We start from the raw sequence: 18717 nt of genomic DNA, 5'->3' as shown, positions 1-18717 counted from the left end.
GGAGTACTGTCCGGTTTAAGTGCCACAATAGGCATTGCAATAAATCCCCTTTTTCCCATTTCAAGAGCAAAATTCAGGCCTGTATTTCTCAAGGGAGTTAACTGCAGATGAGTGCGTAACAGAGTTTTTAGGAGTACCATGGCATCCAATTCTCCTTGGTCTCGGGCAGTTTATGGTGAAAAGACCTCAGGCGCTGTGGCACTGCAGAGGGTGCTCCGTGCACTGAGCCCCTGCGAGCTCCACTCCTTCTTCTTCTGATGGTGAGGGACCGAGCAAGGCCCATCCTGGCAGATATATTTGAAAATACTTCTCAGAGCATAGAGAGAAAGAAGCCAAAGAACGCCTGGCCTGTGGAACACGAGCTGCCCAGTCTTACATACGTATCCGTCATGCCCAGATATATTTAGGTGCCAGGCCCTGTTAGTCAGTCTGTGGTCAGCAGACCACCAATGGTCCAGAAGACATCAGAAAATTATCCGCAAGAGCGTGTTCCCTAAAACTGGACACAAAACTTTACCTGAGCTCTCATCAGTCCAAAGCACTATGGAGCATTTCCCACATCTAACATCCCAATTATTATATCCTGGAATATCCTGGGCAACAGCATCATTTATTACCTCATATTCAGAATTCATTCCACTATAAAGCCCTGCTTCTTTCTTGCAGAACCATTATCTAGCTAGATTTTGCATCTTATGCTTGAGGTTATCCTTCCTTAACTGTAATACTTTGCACTTGTTGCTATTACATTTTACTGTACTTCTGTCAAACTGCCCCTTTAATGTAGCAAGATCATTTGGAAACCCATTTTCTTAAGTGCTTGAGTTTCATTTCACTTTTATCAAAGAAGAACAGTAGACTAGTTCAATATGATTATTTCTCTGGATAAATTCATATTGGATGTTTTTATCACGTTATCATTCTGCAGTTGCTATTCTATGAAGCACTTGAATTTTTTGCAGTATTATTAATAGTGTTTTGAGATAGCTGAGATAGGTTGGCTGATCTGTAATTCTTGGTAGCTCTTAATTCTTCTGCATGTTCTTAAATACACTTGTTAATATTTCAGAAATTACTGTGGTTAGTTCTTTAATTATAGCAGAGCAAACGTCCCCAGGACTTCCTGATCTGAGTACATACACTTTATTCAAATGTTCTTTCACTTCTTTTCTGTGGCCTGCATTTCAATTCCCTTGCTAGGTCTAAGTGTGTTCAGCCTCTCGTATCAGGTGTCCGCTACTTGCAAAGAAGGTGTTTCACACTGTAGCCCGCTCTGTCGTTTGTCCTTTGTTCACCAACCCCGTGAAGTGATAACCCTTTTCCTTCTTTTCTTCTCATTTCTTTTTCTTGTCCCTTTTGCCTTCTTTACACTTCAGCCCTTCTCTTTTACTTTTCCTAGTACAGTGTCTTTGCTCACTTTTTGTATGATGGGTTTTGTTGTCAGATAACCAAGTGGCTTCTGACTCGCCCGCCCTGATTTCTTCCAATGCTGTCCTCCTTGCCAGCAGGATAGCTTTCTATGGGATCTTTAAATAACAGGATCTTTTCCAAACTGCCTGTTTCCTTAAGCTCCTTTCTGCTTTTGGCTCCTCACCATAGAACCTTCCCTATCAGTTCCCCAATGTGAGGAAATCTGCCTTACAGGAGTCATTTGGTCTTGTTCTCCTCCTCTCAATCCTCCTTTTCCACAGACACATGAGCTCCAATTGCCTTCTAGCGAGTTTCTCTTTATTAGTCATATCTATCATAGCTTATCTGGCCATGTCTCCTGTAACTGCCTCCACGCTTTGAAACAAAAAGTTGTCTTAACACATTCCAAAAACTTGAGGAACTATCTGTGCTTTGCTGTTGGGTTGTGTTTGGTTTTTTTTTTTCTTATAGCAGATATCTGGCTAGATAAAGTCCTCGATTGCCACTACCTCATATCCTTAGGACACTCCCAGTAGTTGCTCAAAAAACGTGACATCGATGTCCTCCTCCTCATCAAGTAATCATTAGTAGAGCTTCACAGTTCCTATTTTATCTCCAACAGCTCTGTCTCCCCCCTCTTTCTGGCCTTCTGCACATTCCTAATATACCAGATAATACCATTCCCTTTTTTCCTGCCTGTCCTTCCTCCACAAATTATACTCTCTCTGCTAATACCAAAGTGCTGCAATTTATTCCACTGAGCCTGTGTGATGCTGATTAAATTGTAGCCTTTGTTGTGTCCCAAGACTTCTAGTTCTTCCTGTTTATTCTCCATACTCTTAGCATTAGTGTAAAGACATCTCAGATGTTTGGCAGTTTGCCCTTACGTTATCCCTTTTGTTCTTCTACGGCCCTCCTGCAATTTCCCACTTCCACTCTAGAAATGAGTTGTCAACCAGACCTCCAATTTTCTTATTCACCTGAGGTCTTTCCTGCCCACCCAGTTGAAAACTGCTGTCCTAGCAGGAGTCTTCTCCTAGGAGTCTTCTCACTCGTTCTTCTCTAGTAATAAAATTCTCACGTTCTGAAAAACGATGTTTTTTTCATTGATTAAACAATGTTCCATAGGATGGAAATTCTCCTAAGGGTCTTCCTAAAAAATGGCGCAGGAAGTTGTTAGTAGGAAACTGGTCTTACGGGATAGAAGTCCCCAGTCCGATTCCAGACTTCTCAGTTCCAGAGAGAGGGCTGATGGCGTACATAGTTTAAATGAATGCTAATTTTGTCAAAATGCTAGTACATGGGCAAGTATAGGGTCCCATATGTTGCGTCAGGCTGATGCCGTACGAAATTAGCTCCGGTTACAACCTTGGGAGAACCTTTTCTAATTCCCAGCAGTACAATAAGCTAAATAGTAATGTATATTAACTAAGACAGTGGTACTTTTCAGGGCTGCGGTCATCAAGAAATAGGCAGATGATGAGCGCAGCAGGGATAATATGTTGACTCTCCTCCCTCACAATTATGAACAGCTGGAACATCCTCAGTTTACAACGGGTCTGACACTGCAAAGAAACAAGGACAAATATTTGGAAATCTAATCGTATAATATATATAGCTGAACGCTGACAAGAGGACCCCGTTCTAGGGGAGTATACTCCTTTATAGCACATGGCTGCTATGTGACAAAACAAATTACACGCTATTGAAATCTGCTGTCCTGCTGCCCAGCCTCTGAATGATTGACAAGTGTGAAGTTCAGTCACTCGATTTCCTCGAAACTTCAGATGTGCTTCTGAAGCAAAGATTAAGAGGTTATAAAGGAAGATGTTTCATGCAATGTGATCAACTCTGTCCCTCAGCTGAGGTTTGAGGTTAAACATTGAGGTGTAAAAAAGAAACATGTTTATTTTATACATTTCAGTAAACAGACTGACCTCTCATCTACGTGGAGATAGTGAAGAGGAAGACTGGATCTACTGTTCAGGGGGGGTTTCCAGCATTTTCCCACAAAAAGCATTTGCAAAAATACATCCCTTCCATAAATCATTGTAAGAGGGAGTCTGCAGTCCAAAAAGGAGGAGCAGTACTTACAAAGTAAGGGCTTAAGCCCTATGCTATTTTTTTTCATTTGAATACTCAGAATTTAATTCTTCTGATGCATATCTATACTTGAAAGATGAGCCAGTGGTTTCCTTGTGTTTGAGCAACACAGCCAGTGCGATGGATGAATCATGCAACGTCTGCTGATACGTATCACACCATCAGCCAGATCAACTTCAGCTGTCTTCTGTCCGCCGGTGTCTATTCCCACTACTTCATAGATTCTGCTCCCTCTTCTGGCCAGCAACATAATAAAAGAAATCATTTCCCCTTTTTAAATATGATTTTGAGCATGGGGAGTTGAGAAATGGAAAAGAAAATTCATATTACTTTGGCAGGACAAAGAGATCTGAGCTGCGCATCCGCTGGATTTCCATATTTGGATTTCTCTGTAACAAAGGCTTGCAGTATTTGTGGTAAAAGCTGAAAAAAATAATTACTGTTATTTTTTCTTCAGTTTACTGGTTAGCTCTTGGGGGGAGGGTGGGAGAGACGAAGGGAGGTGCAAGGAAGGAAACACCATCGATCGCCTTTTCTGTGTCTTTTCACTTCTCATTACCGTGCTGCTCCTTCTCAGTTTTGTGCAAAAGAATATCGCAGACCTAAAAAAGGAAATGAGCAGAGATCCCATCTTTAGGAATATCGGACTTGCCAAAATGGGCTCAGATAATGTTATATTAGCTATAGCGTCCAGCCCACGTGCTCAGAAAGGCCAGTGTCTCCTCTCTTTCCAAAAAAACCCAAAACATTTGTCTCCAAAGCAGATACTGCAGATTCTGACTATTTTTGCCTTTTTTCAGGTCCTCTCACTTCCCTTGGAGGTTAACAAGTACAGACCAGACATTTGGGACAAAGTGCTTTCAAACCTTTTCTGGCCATTAAAGATGTCAGCAAAAATTCAGCTAATGCAGGAGAAGGTACAAACTGCTCTACACTGTACATCCAAGACAGCACAATCTTCTCTGTTGCCTCTTTGAGGACTTCCTTTGAGGAGAGATTTCTTAGGCTCCCACAGTTGAACTTTGTCTGATGAAGCTCCCCAAAGCCACGGCTGAGGCGGAGCAGCAAGGGCAGCTCAGTGACAATACCGCTTGCCACCAAGCACGCGACCTACGGGCTTGCAGCAGAAGCGATACTGGTTTTTACACGGAAAGGAAATTGCATTGAAAATCTCAGTGTATGGTTTTAGCCGAAGCATTGTCTGTACACGTGATAGTTCATTTGCTCATTAGCCAGCAAAATAAGGAGATGATTCATTTAACCTTTGCTATCTGTGACTTTTGTAAAATTTCAGATTTTTATATCGTGTTCATTTCCAGCTGACGGCATCTTACATACCTTCTCTCAGAGAGCACATTCCAGCCTGTTGGGCATCATTTTCCCATTGCTTTCCTTCATAAAGACAGCAGGAGCTTGATCCATAGCAGAAGACTGAACTGGCGTGGTCGGAGCAGCAACCAAAGTTCACACCAGCCAGAGCTGCAAACAGTAAACCCGGCTTTAAAACTAAAGCTCTTTTTCAAGTTGTGATTTCCGAATCTACTATTAGTCATGACCTTGAAACACTATTAAGTACTAAAAAGAAATATTCCTCATGCAGTTGTACCAGCTCTAAGGCTGCACTCTTCCACAAGTCTCTCAGCTGCTGCTATTCAAACACTCGGGCCCAATTCTGCCATCCTTTGTTCCAAACCAGTCCGAGGGAGTGAAAGTTGGCCAGAGAAAAACATGGGTGATCAGATCTCATGATTTGGCAAAAAAAAAATCCCTTTCCATGAAAAGCACCTTGTTTTCAAACACCTTCCACAAGGTGAGCAGCTCTTTCAGCCCTTCTGCATATAAAATGAGGCTTTTTATTTTCCTGAGAGCGGGACTCACAGCCCCCACGCACCACCTTCTCCGCACCCAGTGTTGCGAGAGAGGAGGGAAATCCTTCTCTTACTGAAACAGCTGCTCATTGAATAGTTCTTCATTATCTAAGAGATAGCCAGGAAATATTTAATAAATATATTACCCATTGCATCAAAATAAATATAATTTATAAAACATTCATTGTCTTTTGCTCGTCATCATCATACAGTGTATATAAATGTGCCCAGTACAGATGAGATTTACAAATGTTTGCCTGAATTTTTCCCCTTAACGCATTCTCCCACTTACAGTAATCATCGCATAAAATGCAGAAAAACACAATGCAGCTTTATGCCACCGGCATATACCAAAGGCGAAACTAAAGATCTTGTGAGAGTACAAAAAAGTCTTCAGATAGGAGGAATGGCTTTAGGTACGTCTTAAAGCGGCACTTGCTCCAACTCAGCTCTGCAGCATTTTAGAACTGGAGCCAATGTTCACTTGAGAACTCAGAATTACTTAACCAAATAATAGAACATATAAAAGCAAGCTGACTTTTTGGAAAAAAAAACGTTTAATAATACAGTAATAGTTGTAGTATCGTCCAGTAAAGGTGTATTGTAAAAATGTTCTGACTATTAATTTACCTCAGATAACTTTAGAGTTGTAAATACTTGCATTATAGTGAGGTAGACAGTAAAAAAAAAAAGTTCTTTTCTCCATTATTAGCACAGAATTTAAATCTTGTAATAATATCTTAAGGAAATGATAATGTTAAGTAAGGATGAAATATTTGATTAATGCTTAATTCTGTACAACTCAAATATAAACTTTTAAAAATATTAGAAATTATAACATTTCGAGTGCATATAATGTTTTGTACATTAAAAAAAAAAGAAATGCATGTTGTTCATCTCCATTTTGCACTTTTCAGTCTGTTTAAATAAACAAATATTTACAACTTTTATATGAACAACAGTGCATCCAAAGCAAAATGTGCATTTTAAATTATTGCTCCTGGTCAAGTCTTTTTATTAGCATTTTATATTATTATTCTCTTCTCTTTTTTTTTTTTCCACCAGTTTGTAGCTCTGATAACCAGATAAGCCAACAATTCTAGAAATCAGTGGGGAAAAGCCTGAAACTACGAACATAATAGTTACATTAAGAAAGGGCTAGGCATGCTTCGAAGTGCACTTTCCTCGGGTGAAGCCACAGCTGAGACCAAAGGCTGGAAAGAAACAGGAATCTTACATAAAACGCCTTTTCCAGCACAACATTTGCGTGTAATACTGCTGCAGGTTGGGAGGGCTGCCGAGCTAGAGCTACCCCGAGATCTGGCACCGGCATCCTTGCGCTGTTCCTGAAATCCGAAGGAGTTTCCTTTCCAATCCACCCAGGTTGTGCTTTCTGTAACACTTCGCTCTTCACAGTTTTTCATTGCTGTCTTAAAATAAAACCTAACTGGTAATTACAATCTATCTTGAGCAATTTTTTTGTTTTTTTTTCCTTTTCTCTTTCTTTTTTTTCCTTTTGGGGGGTGGGGGGCCGTAGGCTATTTCTGGCCGGTAATCTTGCAGGAATGTGAAAGAGAGAGGGCAGAAATGAAACAGCCCTTTCCAGAGCAACTTCAGAGGGAGGGATCAGTCCGCTCCCTCTCCCTCCCCCGACTCTTTTTGTACTTGGTAAATTGCCTTCACCTTTGGAGGGAGGAGGACAGATCGCAGATAAACCCCGGGGGAGGGAAGGGAACGGGGACGGGACCCGGCGGGGGCCCCGCCGCCCGCCCTTCCCCGCACGGCCGCCGCCGGCAGGCGCTGCCCGAGCCCCCGCCGCCGCCGCGGGCGGCTGCCGCCCAAAACGGGCGCCGGGGCCGCCGCCGCCCCGCTCCGCCCCGCCCCGGCCCGGCCCGGCCCGGCCCGGCCCGGCCTGCTCCGCTCCGCTCCGCTCCGCTCCCCGCCGGCCGCCGCCCGCCGGCCCCCTTCGCCCCAGCCGCGCTGCGGGCGGGCGCTCCCCGCTCCCCGCCGCCGCCGGCGCTTCTCCGCCAGACGCAGCCCCGGCCGCCGCCGCCGAGGGGCGTCCCGCCCGCTACCTGCAGCCGCAGGACTCCACCACCATGTCCTCGTACTGCTTGTAGACCACGTTGTTGCCCGCGTCGATGTAGAGGATGCTGATGGGAGTCAATTTGGTGGGGACGCAGCAGCTGGGCGGCGTGGAGCCGGGGTCCATGGAGTTCATGAGGGTCTGGATGATGGCGTGGTTCGTGGGCTCCAGGTGGGAGCGCAGCGGGAAGTCGCAGACCCCCTCGCAGTGGTGGGCCTCGTACTCCAGCGGGGCGATAATCCAGTCGTCCCAGCCCAGCTCCTTGAAGTTGACGTGCAGCGGCTTCTTGCTGCAGCGCAGCCGGGCCTTCTTGCCGTGCCGCTTGCCGTGCCGGCTGGCGAAGGCGGTGCGCCGCTGGCGCCGGGGCGGCGGGCGGCGGGCGGCGGCGGGCGGCGGCGGCGGCGGAGGCGGCGGCGGCGCGCCCAGCTCGGCGCGGAGCTCCCCGAGGAGGCTCCGCCGCCGGGCGCGGGTGAAGACCACCAGCAGCGCCCGCTCCTGCGGCGGCCGCGTCCGGCGCCCGAAGCCCAGGCCCCGCAGGTCCAGCCAGCGCGGCGGCCCGCGGCCCGCCGACGCCCGCAGCTCCAGGCACAGCCGCTTCCAGGGCCGCGGCTCCCGCAGGCCCTGCCGCACGTCGAAGACCTCCCAGCCGGCGGCCGGGGCCGCCCGCAGGTCCAGGGCGCGGGAGTCCAGCGGCCGCGGCGAAAGGCAGGGGAAGAGCTGGATGTGCAGCGGGGCGGCGGGCGGCGGGCGGCCGCGGGGGGCCCGGCGGAAGAGCCGCAGCTCGGCCCCCACCAGCTCCTCCGTCTCCGAGAGGGTCGAGACATCAAACACATACTGCTGCCGCCTCAAGGGAGCGGGCGAGAGATCGTCTGCGAGATAAAAAATAATTACAGTCAGTTGCGCTCGGGGGGATCTGCCGAGAGGTCTCGGCGGAGGGGAAGGGCGGGCAGGGCCGCCGGCTGCCTGGCCAGGGCCGCTCCTGCCCGCCTCGCCCACGCCGCCAGCCGGGGCCGCCCCCGGAGCGCGACCAGGGGCTCCACCGGGAGCTGGGCCCGGGGGAGGGCGGGGAGGAGAGAAGGAGAAAGGAGGAGAAGGAAGAAGAGAGAAGAAGGGGAGGGAAAGGAGAGGAGGCAGGGAAGGACCGCACCAGACAGGGGACCGCTCTCCCGCACAGAGGCAGCCCCTGCGCCACGCACGTCGTCTGCCCATCAGCCCCGCCAGCGATGCGGGACGGGCAGGGTTTGTGTGCTCCTGTGCATTACGGACACATATATGCATGTACACATATATAGTCTCCTTCAAGAGAAAAACCTGGACTTCTTTTTTGACACATTGGTGTACGAAGTGCGGTGCAGAAAGCAAACCAGATTCCCCTGAGCTGCTTTCCAATAAAATGTTTACAACCCAGCAAATACAAAAATTCCCAAAGCCCCTGGGTTTCCCCAGAAGCTAGTAAAGCTTGTGTAGATTTCAATAGTAAAAGTGTCACTGGAGCCTCTGTTCAGCAGCCCCTCGCCGCTTTTCCACGCTCAGCCCGCTGCAGGGGTAGAGACGGAGACTAAAGAAATATACAGCCCCCTGTTATTTATTGATATCAAAGGTCATTGCGGTTCCTAATCAGCGTATTTCACAACCTCGGCTCCACCTGACAGGCCTGGGGGAACCTCCTGGGGGGCAGGAGGGACAACGGGATGATTTATGCAAACCAAGACCTTCAGACGCGCCACGGCGATGCGGATTAACGTCCAGTTAATCAGTGCGGATTAGCGTACCGCAGAGTCGGCCTGCGTCGGTGCGCGTTCCCCCAGACGCCAAGAGGGAGACGGAGCGTGGACGGGGAGTCCCCTCCAGGCCGCGGGAGCCCACGGCGGAGCCTGCCGAGCGCACCCCCCCCCGCCCCGCGGGGAGCCCCCGGGGAGCATCCCCGGCCGCGAAGCTGGGGGCCCGCCGGGCACCGCACACCTGCCCTGGCCCCGGGGCGAGCGGGCCGGAGCGAGGCCGCTGCCCTCCGCCTCGCCGTGGCCTGGCAGGGCGGGTCGGTCGGGGAGAGGGGGCTGCGGGGCCGGAGCCGCCCCCGCCCCGGCCGCGCTGCGCTGCGCTCCGCGGGGGCTGCGCGCCGGGGGGAGCGGTGCGAAAATAGGTCAGTCCCTTCGCGCATCCCGGGGAATTTGGACGTGGGCCTGCCGCATCCCTGCCCCCGCTTCAGGCTGGGCGGTTTCCCCGCGGCGAGGCTGCTCCTGCCCGGGCGAGGAGCGCACAGCCGGGGGCGAGGGGCAGCCCGGCCGGCCGCGCACCCCTCTCGGGGAGGCCCAGGGGGAGTCTGCAAAAAACACACACACAGCCCGAAAAATGCCGTCACGGCCCCAGGTGACGGCAACAGCTGCTCCATCGATCAGATGAAAAGTGAAATCCAGCGGGAGCTGCCTACGGGCGCTGGACGGTCTCGGCAGCGCTGCAAGGACGGAGCAGGATTTAGTCCATGGGTCGGTTGTAGGTTTGGAGGTGTTTTTCCGCCCATTACACGGTTATGGCCAGGGGCTGAGGTGCGCCTGGGTGGCGGGAGGAAGGTACGGCAGCTCAGGAGAGCTCTGGGGCCGTTGTTCCTTCTTCAAGGGGGTCCCGGGCAGGACTGAGGGCTTCAGACCGAAGGGGATGTGCATCCCTCGGGCAAGGACGTGCGGGTCCCCCTCCTCCTTCTCGCCTTTGGCTTTCTCTGCGCCCAGCATCCGTCAGATGCCCGGGCATCCGACACGGCGCAGACGGGGCTCCTGGCCCCGCCGAGCTGCCTCCCACCTTCCTCCAAGGGCTCCAGCGACCGTCGAGGAAACCAGCTCAGCGCCTTCGCCTGCCTGGGCCCACCCCCGGCTTTAGGGTGCGGGCAGAGCCGGGCCTGGGCGCAGCTCCGCATCTCTCTGCTTGGGGGGGGCTCAGGCTTGGTTGACAAAGGGAGATCCTCGCCCTGTTTGATACTCCCCTGTCGCGATGGGGTGGAGGTGGGGGTCGCGCTGTCCCTCCGGAGCAGACAGCCGCCCGCCTCCCCGTCCTGCCCCTGGCCGGTGCCCCCGCCCTGGGGTCCCCGCATCCCTCCCGGGGTGCAGGAGCAGGCTGGCCCGGGCTTTCGGGGAAGGGGAGGGCAGCCCTTTCCAGGGGGGTGGGCGGACACGGAGGTGGCAGCGCGGCCCCCCCGGGAGCCCCCCCGCAGGGGGGCGGCTGCGGCGCGGGGACTCGGCCCCCGCGGGTCCCCGCTGCTGAAAGCGGTTTACAAAGGGTCTGCAGACCCCCGTCATGCGGCGGGGCGGGGGGAAGCCGGCCCCGGTCCTGCGGGTGTCAGAGGCTCGCTCCGAGGGTGCTCCCCAGCAGCATCCTTTGAAGCTCCAGCTCGGCGGAGGTTGAACGCGTTGCACGGCTCGGTGGCGTGGCACGGCAGAGAAACGTGCCCCCGGGCAAGCGGGTCTCCGAGCCGGGCTGAGGCAGCACCGACTCCGCGCTGGAAAACCCCCGCCGGTTCGTGCGGCTGCCGGCTCCCGCTCCGCTCCCCGAAAGGGGCAGGGCTGCCGGTTGTTTCAAATAAGCAGCTCTGAATCCGATCAGATAAACGCTATTTATTCACTCTTGTAACCTAATAATTCCAGATGAATACATAATCCTAAACCGGGACTGGATCGCTCCCAGCGCCGTCGAGAGGGTGGGAAAAGCAGCGGAGGGCGGGGAGGGAGAGCGGGACCTCCGGAGCCTCCACAAACCGGGGGGGGACGGGGCTGGCTTGGGGACCCTTTGTTCCGGCGGAGCTGCCGCCCTCCCGGCACACAAAGAGCGGCGGCAGCCAGGACTGGGGACACCCGGGCTGCCCCTCGCCCTCCGGGTGAGGAGCGCGCACGGAGCGGGGCTTCTCCTCTTCAGTTTTCCTTTAAACCCAGGGAGCAGCCGGGGTGAAACCCGGGCTTTCTAACAGCCAGCTCGAGGTCTGCCTTTTTCTCAGGCCGGTTGAGGCTGTCGTTATCGATATTCCCGTTACCGAAGTATTTGGAGAGAGCAGTAAAGTCATCTCACATCCAGCCGGGCTGGGGAAAGCCCCATTGCAGAAAATGCACCGGAGAGGTGTGTTTATATTTGTAACGTTAATTTAGATGAATGTTGGTTACGCGGTAAGTATTAGTTCTATTTCGGCTCTCCGTTGTTTATTTTTTTCGGGCGAAGATAAACTACTGGGAGCGGGCAGGAGGGGGAGAAGAAGGGAGCAGATCTATCTGGAATTGAAGCATGTGTCAGCGGTGGGGGAGGAGGGCAGCCCTGCTCCGCTCTGCCCTTTCCCAAGCGCCCGGGCAGCGGCGTCTGCGCTCCCGCGGGGCGGGCAGGGGCCGGGCCGGGCCGGGGGGGCTGCGCCGGGCCCCCCCTGCCTCCCCCCCGCTTTCCTCCGCTCTGCGGTTTGATCATCGCCAAGGCTAAATGAATGGCTGGGTCGGGAGGTTTCCTTTAACTCCCAGGCTGAACCCTCTCCCGCTTCCCGGGGTCGCTTTCTCGCCGGCAGCCTGGGCTTTGAGGCGAGCCGGGGGTTAACGAAGGCTACACAAAGTTTCCCTTTTCATGGCAGATCAGGTACTGGGCTCCCAGCCAATTCATCAGGGCTCAGATCTTAACTTTACATCACTGCAAATTATACCCAAACCACATTCAAGAAGAATTTTCCCATTCCCAAATTCTCTTTCAAGCCGTATTTAAACTCGCAAACCAAAAGCACATTTGCAGTTTAAAGACCCTTCGCAGGCGCTCGCTCAATAATAATCTGGAAATTAAAACATATATCCGTCGTAATTGCGAGGGGCTGCCCACACGTTGTCTGCGGAGTCGCCAGGCTGACAGGTATTCCTTTCGGAGCACTACCCGAGCTGTGGAAACGAGGGGCTGACTCTCCATGTGTGGGATTTCTCCGGGTTTCAATTCCGCATCTCCCAGCGCCTGCCTCGCCGTGGTTTTTTATTACACCGGGTGATTAGATTTAAAGGTTTCGTTCGCTTTGCTATCGAGTAACTGGGAAAGACCACACCTTCCTCGGACGAGTTCCCAATCCTGCCAAAACCCCGGCGAGCTGATGGAGGGCCGGTTTTGGTTTTTGTTTTGGGTTTTTTTTTGTTGTTTTGTTCGTCGTCGTCCCCCCCCCCCCCCGCCCCCCCCCCCCCGGAGCAGGGAGGCACCTGGCTGCCATGTACCTTTGATCACCGCTTTGCCGTACCTGCGCCGGGAAGGCTGCCTGCCCTCGCCCCGCTCCCCGGCTCGCCGCTGCCGACGGCCGCTTCCCGCCGCCTCCCGCCACCTCCCGCCTCTTCCCACCGCTTCCCGCCGCTTCCCGCCGCCTCCCCGGTTCCCACGAGCGACGCTCGGCCCTCGGGCGCAGAGGGACGGCCCCGACACCCGCGGCGCATCCCGCGGGGCTCCGGGGCCCCTCGTCCGTCGGCATCGCCCCAAGAGATGCGCCGAGGCGGAGAGGGGCTTCCTTGGGGGGTTGCTACCTGCTGTAAGAGACATTAACAGAGTCCCCTTCCCTTTCCCCGTTTGCGGCCGTTTCGCTACCCGAAAAACTTCAATCGAGGAGAAATCATTCCTCTCAAATTATTCGTGTTGAGAAAATCGGACTGAATATTCCCAGCGCTCGGAGCTAGGAAATGGAGCGAAGGGACGCTTTGGAGGTTATTTCTGAGCCGTATATGTGGAAGCGCCGGGATACAGCAACACAACGTACAGATCTGGCCACAGCTAGCAAGGACTGAAACGTCCCCTTTCGCTCAGAAACCAGACTTCAGGCACGCGAGGACGCCCAAACTCCGTTCCAGCCTGCCCCGAAATCGCAAGGAAACGAGCATTTCTCCGATCGCTTGCTTTTTTTCTCTAGGACTGCGAAGCGAGGAGGAAAATGAGGAGGGCGAGGCGCCCGGCTGCCGTGCCCAGCGCCGGGCCGGCCCCGGGCTGCGCCGGGTTTTCTCCCCGCGGGTCGCTCGGCTCCCGGTTGGGGCCAGCCCAGGCTGCGGCACGGCATCGCCCCTCGGGCGGCGGAAACTGAACACCCCCGAAGCGGAGAGCTCCGTCCTACCGTCCTCAAAAAACAGAAAAAAAAAATAAATAAAAAACCGCCGCCTCTTAGCAAGCCCCGCAGGGGGGCTTCTGGATTTAAAAATTAAAAATAAAAAAAATCAGGAGCCACCGGAATGGCTTGATGGGTTTTAATTAGTCCTTCTCGTTAGCAGAGCGGCTCCGCGGCCGCGCATCGCCCCGCCGAGCTGCCTGCGCCGCGGAGCGGCCGCGGGGCTCCGTCTCCCGGCTCTTGCGGGCGCTGCTTTCCCCAGACCGCCCTCCCCGTCCGTGCGCAGCCCCCGCGCCTTCGCAAAAGAAAACAAACAAACAAAAAATAAAAATATAAAAAAGACGCCCCCTCCGAAACCCCCGATTTTCGGGAGGGAGAGACGAGCGGTGCGGCCGCGGCTTCCGAGGGGAAGCCCGCTGCCCGCTCCGCCCGCGCCCCAGCCCCGCGCAGCGCTCCGCTCCCCTCCGCTCCCCTCCGCAGCTCCCGCAGCGCGGGGGCGGGGGGGGAACAACCCCCTAAATACCCCTCAGCGCCGGCAGCGCGGAGCCAAAGCCCCGGCCCGCTCCCCGACCGCCGCCAGCCCCCGCGCTGCCGGCTCCGCGGGTGCGGAGGCTCCGCCGGGCCGGGCCGGGCCGGGCCGGGCCGGGCCGGGCCGCTCGCTCCTTCCCCGGGCGCACGGCGGGGATGGGAAGCGGCTGCTCGCTGCCGCGCTCCGGCCGTCTGGTCTGCATTAGTGCTTTTATAAGGGGCTCAAACAAATCGAATACAAGGTCACCAAATAATTAACAGTTGTGAATTCCCTCCTTCCCCATTAAAATACTTCCCTGCTTATATTTCATTTTCCTTCTGCCAACGACAACACTGCTTGGGCAAAGGCGCTGCACAGATTACACTCTATTGCAGCTTTCGGTCCACCCAGAAACCCGCTGTTTTGCATAAACATGTTGCACTAGATGAACTTCAAGTGGGATTTACGCTCTTTGCTGCTGCCACATGCACAGCCCGGCCATTTCCAGCTTCTGCACACGGGATCCCCCCTTCCTCCTGCCCCCTCTCCTCACCCCCCTCCCGACCCTAACGGCAAGAGCAAAATCACGATGGTCGGACCCCTGCCCATCTGAATCGGCTGCCTCTCAACTGGAACACGAAACCGCACAAAGAAAACGGGGAGGGAAAAAGGAGACGATCTCGACCCATTTCGCTTTCCCCGTCCCTTAGGCGCGGAGCTCAGCAGTTCGTGTGCGGGAGCCCGGCGGCGGTACCGCGGCTGCGGGCAGCTCCGCAGGCACAAACGGGCAGGGCGAGGGGCGCCCGCGGCAGCCGGCCCCTCTGGCATTCCCTTCCCACGGGAGATCCCTTTGAAAATCGCGCTCCCTCGCAGCCCGGCTATTGCTTTTTTGTTTTCGGTTTGTTCCGAGCCGTGCCGCGTTTCTTACTAGCTGCGGATTTGCTTGTTTATAGCTCCCTTCTCCAGCTCCCTCCCGCTCTCTCTTTTTTTTTTTTCCCCCTGCCTGGTGGAGTCCTTGCAGTTCCTAATTGTCCTGCCTTACTGTGGAGCTCCAATGCTGGGGGTCCTGAGGCCAGCGAGAGCACCATCTGCGTTTTAATGAGTTACTTCATGTGCCAACAGTAATTTTCCTACATTCAGCTAGGTCCTGTCTGATCTTGCGACCGTAACAAGAGGGAGCGAGTGGGGGGCGGGAGGGGGTGGAAAAGGGGGAATCGCAAACCCTTTTCCCCCTTTCTGCGCTCTTTTTCTACCACTGGAAAAAAAAAAATATATATATATATATGTAACGCGGTAGTGTGGCTTTCCTCCTCTCGAGCTAGCCTGAAAGCGATCTTATTAGCTTCAAGCGGGAAGGGAAGAAAGAAGAGGCGAAGAGGAGGGGTGGCTGGTGCCGGCGGCGAAGCGCTCTGCCCCCGCGGCTGCGGCGGGCGGCGGGGACCGGGCCGCTGCTGGACGGGAGCCGGCAGCCCGGCCGCCCTTCCCGCGGGACTCCCCCACGGACACGCGGGCACAGCAGCCCACGCCGTGCGGGAAGAGCATTTCTCGGCAGGACTAAAAGCTGATTCGCGCTCCTCTCCGGGCTGCTGGCCCCCCGAAATCCTGCCATGAGGGATGCCGTGCGGGCAGGAGGGACGGCCACCGCCGTATCCCCCGGAGCTGCCGCTTAGGTAAAGAGCAGCCCATCTAATTGGGTCAATTTGGGCGGCTATATTGTCTGCAAATGAATTGACAGAAACTTCCCCCCCCCCCCCCCCCTTCCCCGCTTTCCCTGAGCAAAGACTGTTCATCATCAGCACAACTCCAGCTCGCCAATTAACTGGGCTAGGAGCCCACGGGGAGGTGGGCAGTAAAATAGCTACCACTTCAGAGGAACGGAAGCTCTCTTGAAGTTTTTTGGTGATGTGCCATTGGCTGGTCCGCTTCATTATGGGAGACAGGACAATATTTGATATGTTATGACATGAACACTCAATTAGATCACTGAGTTGAAATACTCCAATCAGTGGCTTGATGCTAAGCAACCCTCAGAAGGTCCAGCAGAAGGTCACAGCCTGTGACACATCAAATCAAAATCAATGGGGAAAAGTGAGGCTTTTCCTTAATCAAACCAGGACTTCTGTTAGCAAACCACTTCCCCCGGAGTAGAATCTCCCATGCAGCGAGATGAGCTAAATTTGGTAAATTAACTGTCTTTCTTCTGGTTATCAAGAATAAGATGATCCGGAGCGCGGCTCCCTCTCCCCGCGGCTCGCAGGATCAGCACCCCGTCTCCTCCCGGGGGGCGAAGCGGACAGCGCGTCCCTGAGGGCTGGACTTCCGAAACCGTATTTCTAGAAAGCGAGTCCTCGTCCCTCCCCACCCCCTTTAGAGCCGCGACGAAGAAAACAACCCCCAGAAGGCGAAGGCGGAGAGTAAAAACCCCGTGTTCCCTCTCCCCTCGGAAACGGCTGGGCGCTGCCGACCGCGGGGGCACCCACCGTGGGCGCTTCCACGCACCCACCCGAGCCCAGAGGGGCGGGAGGGGAAGGGCCCCGCTGAGCCCCCTCTGCGGGGGAGCCCCCCCCGAGCCGGGGGTGGCGATGGGGCGGGGGGCTGAGCCGTGGGTGCCGGAGAGGCTGCGGGCTGGGGGAGGCGGCGGAGAGGCTTGGTTTGGGTTCGGTGGGGTTTGGGGAGCGAGCGGCCCCTGTAGCTCCAAGGGAGCCGGGAGGCTTTCCCGGCGCTGCGTTTTGCCCCGAAAGGGCAGGGAAGCGGGGAGGTCGGCGGGCTTCCCCGGCCCCCGGCGGCTGCGGGACGGCGCTGCCAGCCGCCGGCAGGTACACGGGCAGGGTCCCGGGGGGGGCGGAGGGGAGGGGAGGGTCTTCAAATCGGGGAGGGGGGGGAGAGAAGGGAAGAATGCACAACCGTCATTAAGAACCTGTTAACTACTCTGTCGTTAATGGCTCACGAACCAGGGTAATGTAAAAACAAAAAACAAAAAAAAAAGGGCATTTTGAGGGAAGGGAAATTCTCTTTTCCTCTGGATCGCCGAGAAATCTCCACCCGCTGCCCCGAGTACGAGCGACAGATAAAACAACGAGAGAAAAGCAAAGCAGGGCCCCGGCCGGGGCTGCAGGTCGCGGGGGGGTCCCGGGGGCCCCGCGCCACCGGTGCTGCCCGGGGAGAGCGCGGGCAAGGCCTGGGGCCCGCCCGGCCCCGGGCTCCGCCGCCCGCCCCCTCCGCTCCCCTCCTCCGGGCTCCCCGCCGCGGGGCAGCCGAGGGGCGCGGACCCCGCTGCCGCCCCCGGCGCGGGGACGCGTGAGGACCGGCCCCGCACACACCGGGCTCGAAGGGCGCAGGATGCGGCCCCGAAGCGGACGGCGAGCCCGGGCCGCCCCCCGCCGCGCCCCGGGGGTACCTGGGCTTCAGGCTGACCCCCACAAGCGGAGCCGGCTGCGCCCCGGCCCCAACGCTTCCAAACGGGGCTGGTGCTCTTCCAGGTAACCCCGATAAAGCGACCCTTCGCCAGAGCAGCTTTACGCAGCGAATGTTTGCCCTCGGTCAGTTTAAACTTTCTATTTGCCTTACAGCCCCAGCGATAAGAGCGATCCTGCCTTCGGCAGACGGGAAGAAACCAGAAAAGCGATTATTTTTTTTTTCTCCCAAGGCTGCATTTACATCCAAAGCGCGCCTGCAAAGCTGGGGCGTGTTTCCCACCGCCCCGTGATGATTCGGGGACGAACACGCGTGTTTCTCGCACGCAGCATTTACGACTGCTGCGCTCCGGGTTCAGCGCCGCGGGGCAGTTTGCTTGAAAATAAAACAACGCGATCCACAATTTACCGAAAGATCCACTTTTCTGCAGTACCGAGTGTGGGGGGGAAACCCCACCGGTGGCCGATGCAGCGCGCTCCCCGCCTCCCGAGCGCCGGGCTCCGCGGGCCGGCAGCCGCGCAGCGCGGAGCGGCGCGGAAGGGGCTCCCGCAGCCCCGGGGGGAAGGTGAGGGGCGGGGGGGGGGCAAAACTTACCTCGTCCCCTGTCTACGAAACTAGTGATGGTGTTGGCGGATTTGGACGACTGAAAAAAGCTGGCGTTGATGCCCAGTTTCTCCGCGATGGAGTAAGTCCTGAACAGAGACAGCATGTATTCGTGGGGTTCCGCCCGTGGGAGCGCCCGGCCCACGGCGTGTCCCTCTTGCCGCGGGCGGTTCTCCCGTGGGGACCGCGGCACCCTGCGGCCCCGTCCGCCCTTGGAGGAGGCGGCGAGCTCCGAGGCGGCGGGGAGGGAAGCCGGGAGGCAGCAAGGTAAATCCCAGAGGAGGCTGGCGAGCAAGGCGGCGGAGAGCAGGGCCCGGCGTGCATTCATAGCGAGAGGCGGCGGCGGTGGGGAGGAAGAGGAGGGCGGCCCGACGTGCGGCTCCGGCGGCCCACGGAGCGGCGCGGGGACTGCGCGGCGGCGTGGTGCGGAGCGGGGACTGCACCCGGGCGGGCTCGGCCCGGAGCAGCCCGCCCCGCCCCGTCGGTACCGCCCCGCCGCGGACCGCCCCGCGGGGGCGGGCTGGCCAGCCCGCCCCCGCGGGGCGGTCCGCGGCGGGGCGGGTCACCCCCAGGTCGGGTGCTTGGGGGTCCTTTTGCTCCCTCCTCGCTGTGGACTCCACGCGGGAAGTGGACAGGAGGGCCGGGGAGA

At 55.9% G+C, this 18717-nt stretch overlaps 1 protein-coding gene across 1 annotated transcript; it reads right to left on the bottom strand.

Annotated features, from left to right (window-relative positions):
* Positions 1–7384: 7384 nt before the first annotated feature.
* On the bottom strand, positions 7385–18463 carry GDF6 (growth differentiation factor 6). Its single transcript, XM_087735000.1, has 2 exons — positions 18060–18463; positions 7385–8336 (listed from the first exon to the last, which is right to left on the bottom strand). The coding sequence occupies exons 1-2, from the start codon at positions 18394–18396 to the stop codon at positions 7453–7455; spliced, it is 1221 nt and encodes a 406-aa protein (XP_087591126.1). The 5' UTR covers positions 18397–18463; the 3' UTR covers positions 7385–7452.
* Between the last annotated feature and the right edge of the window lie 254 nt (positions 18464–18717).

The sequence above is a fragment of the Nipponia nippon genome, unplaced genomic scaffold (genome assembly GCF_047370975.1).
Source record: "Nipponia nippon isolate SJK-2023a ecotype South Korea unplaced genomic scaffold, ASM4737097v1 scaffold_1, whole genome shotgun sequence".
NCBI lineage: Eukaryota > Metazoa > Chordata > Aves > Pelecaniformes > Threskiornithidae > Nipponia > Nipponia nippon.
Note: the sequence above shows the minus strand (reverse complement) of the source record. Positions and strands in the feature narration are given on the sequence as shown.

Coding starts and splice junctions, on each gene's coding strand:
- GDF6 (XM_087735000.1), bottom strand. CDS start 18,396: ATGAATGCACGCCGGGCCCTGCTCTCCGCCGCCTTGCTCGCCAGCCTC. Junction 8,337..18,059: donor TTTCGTAGACAGGGGACGAG/GTAAGTTTTGCC, acceptor TTTATCTCGCAG/ACGATCTCTCGCCCGCTCCC.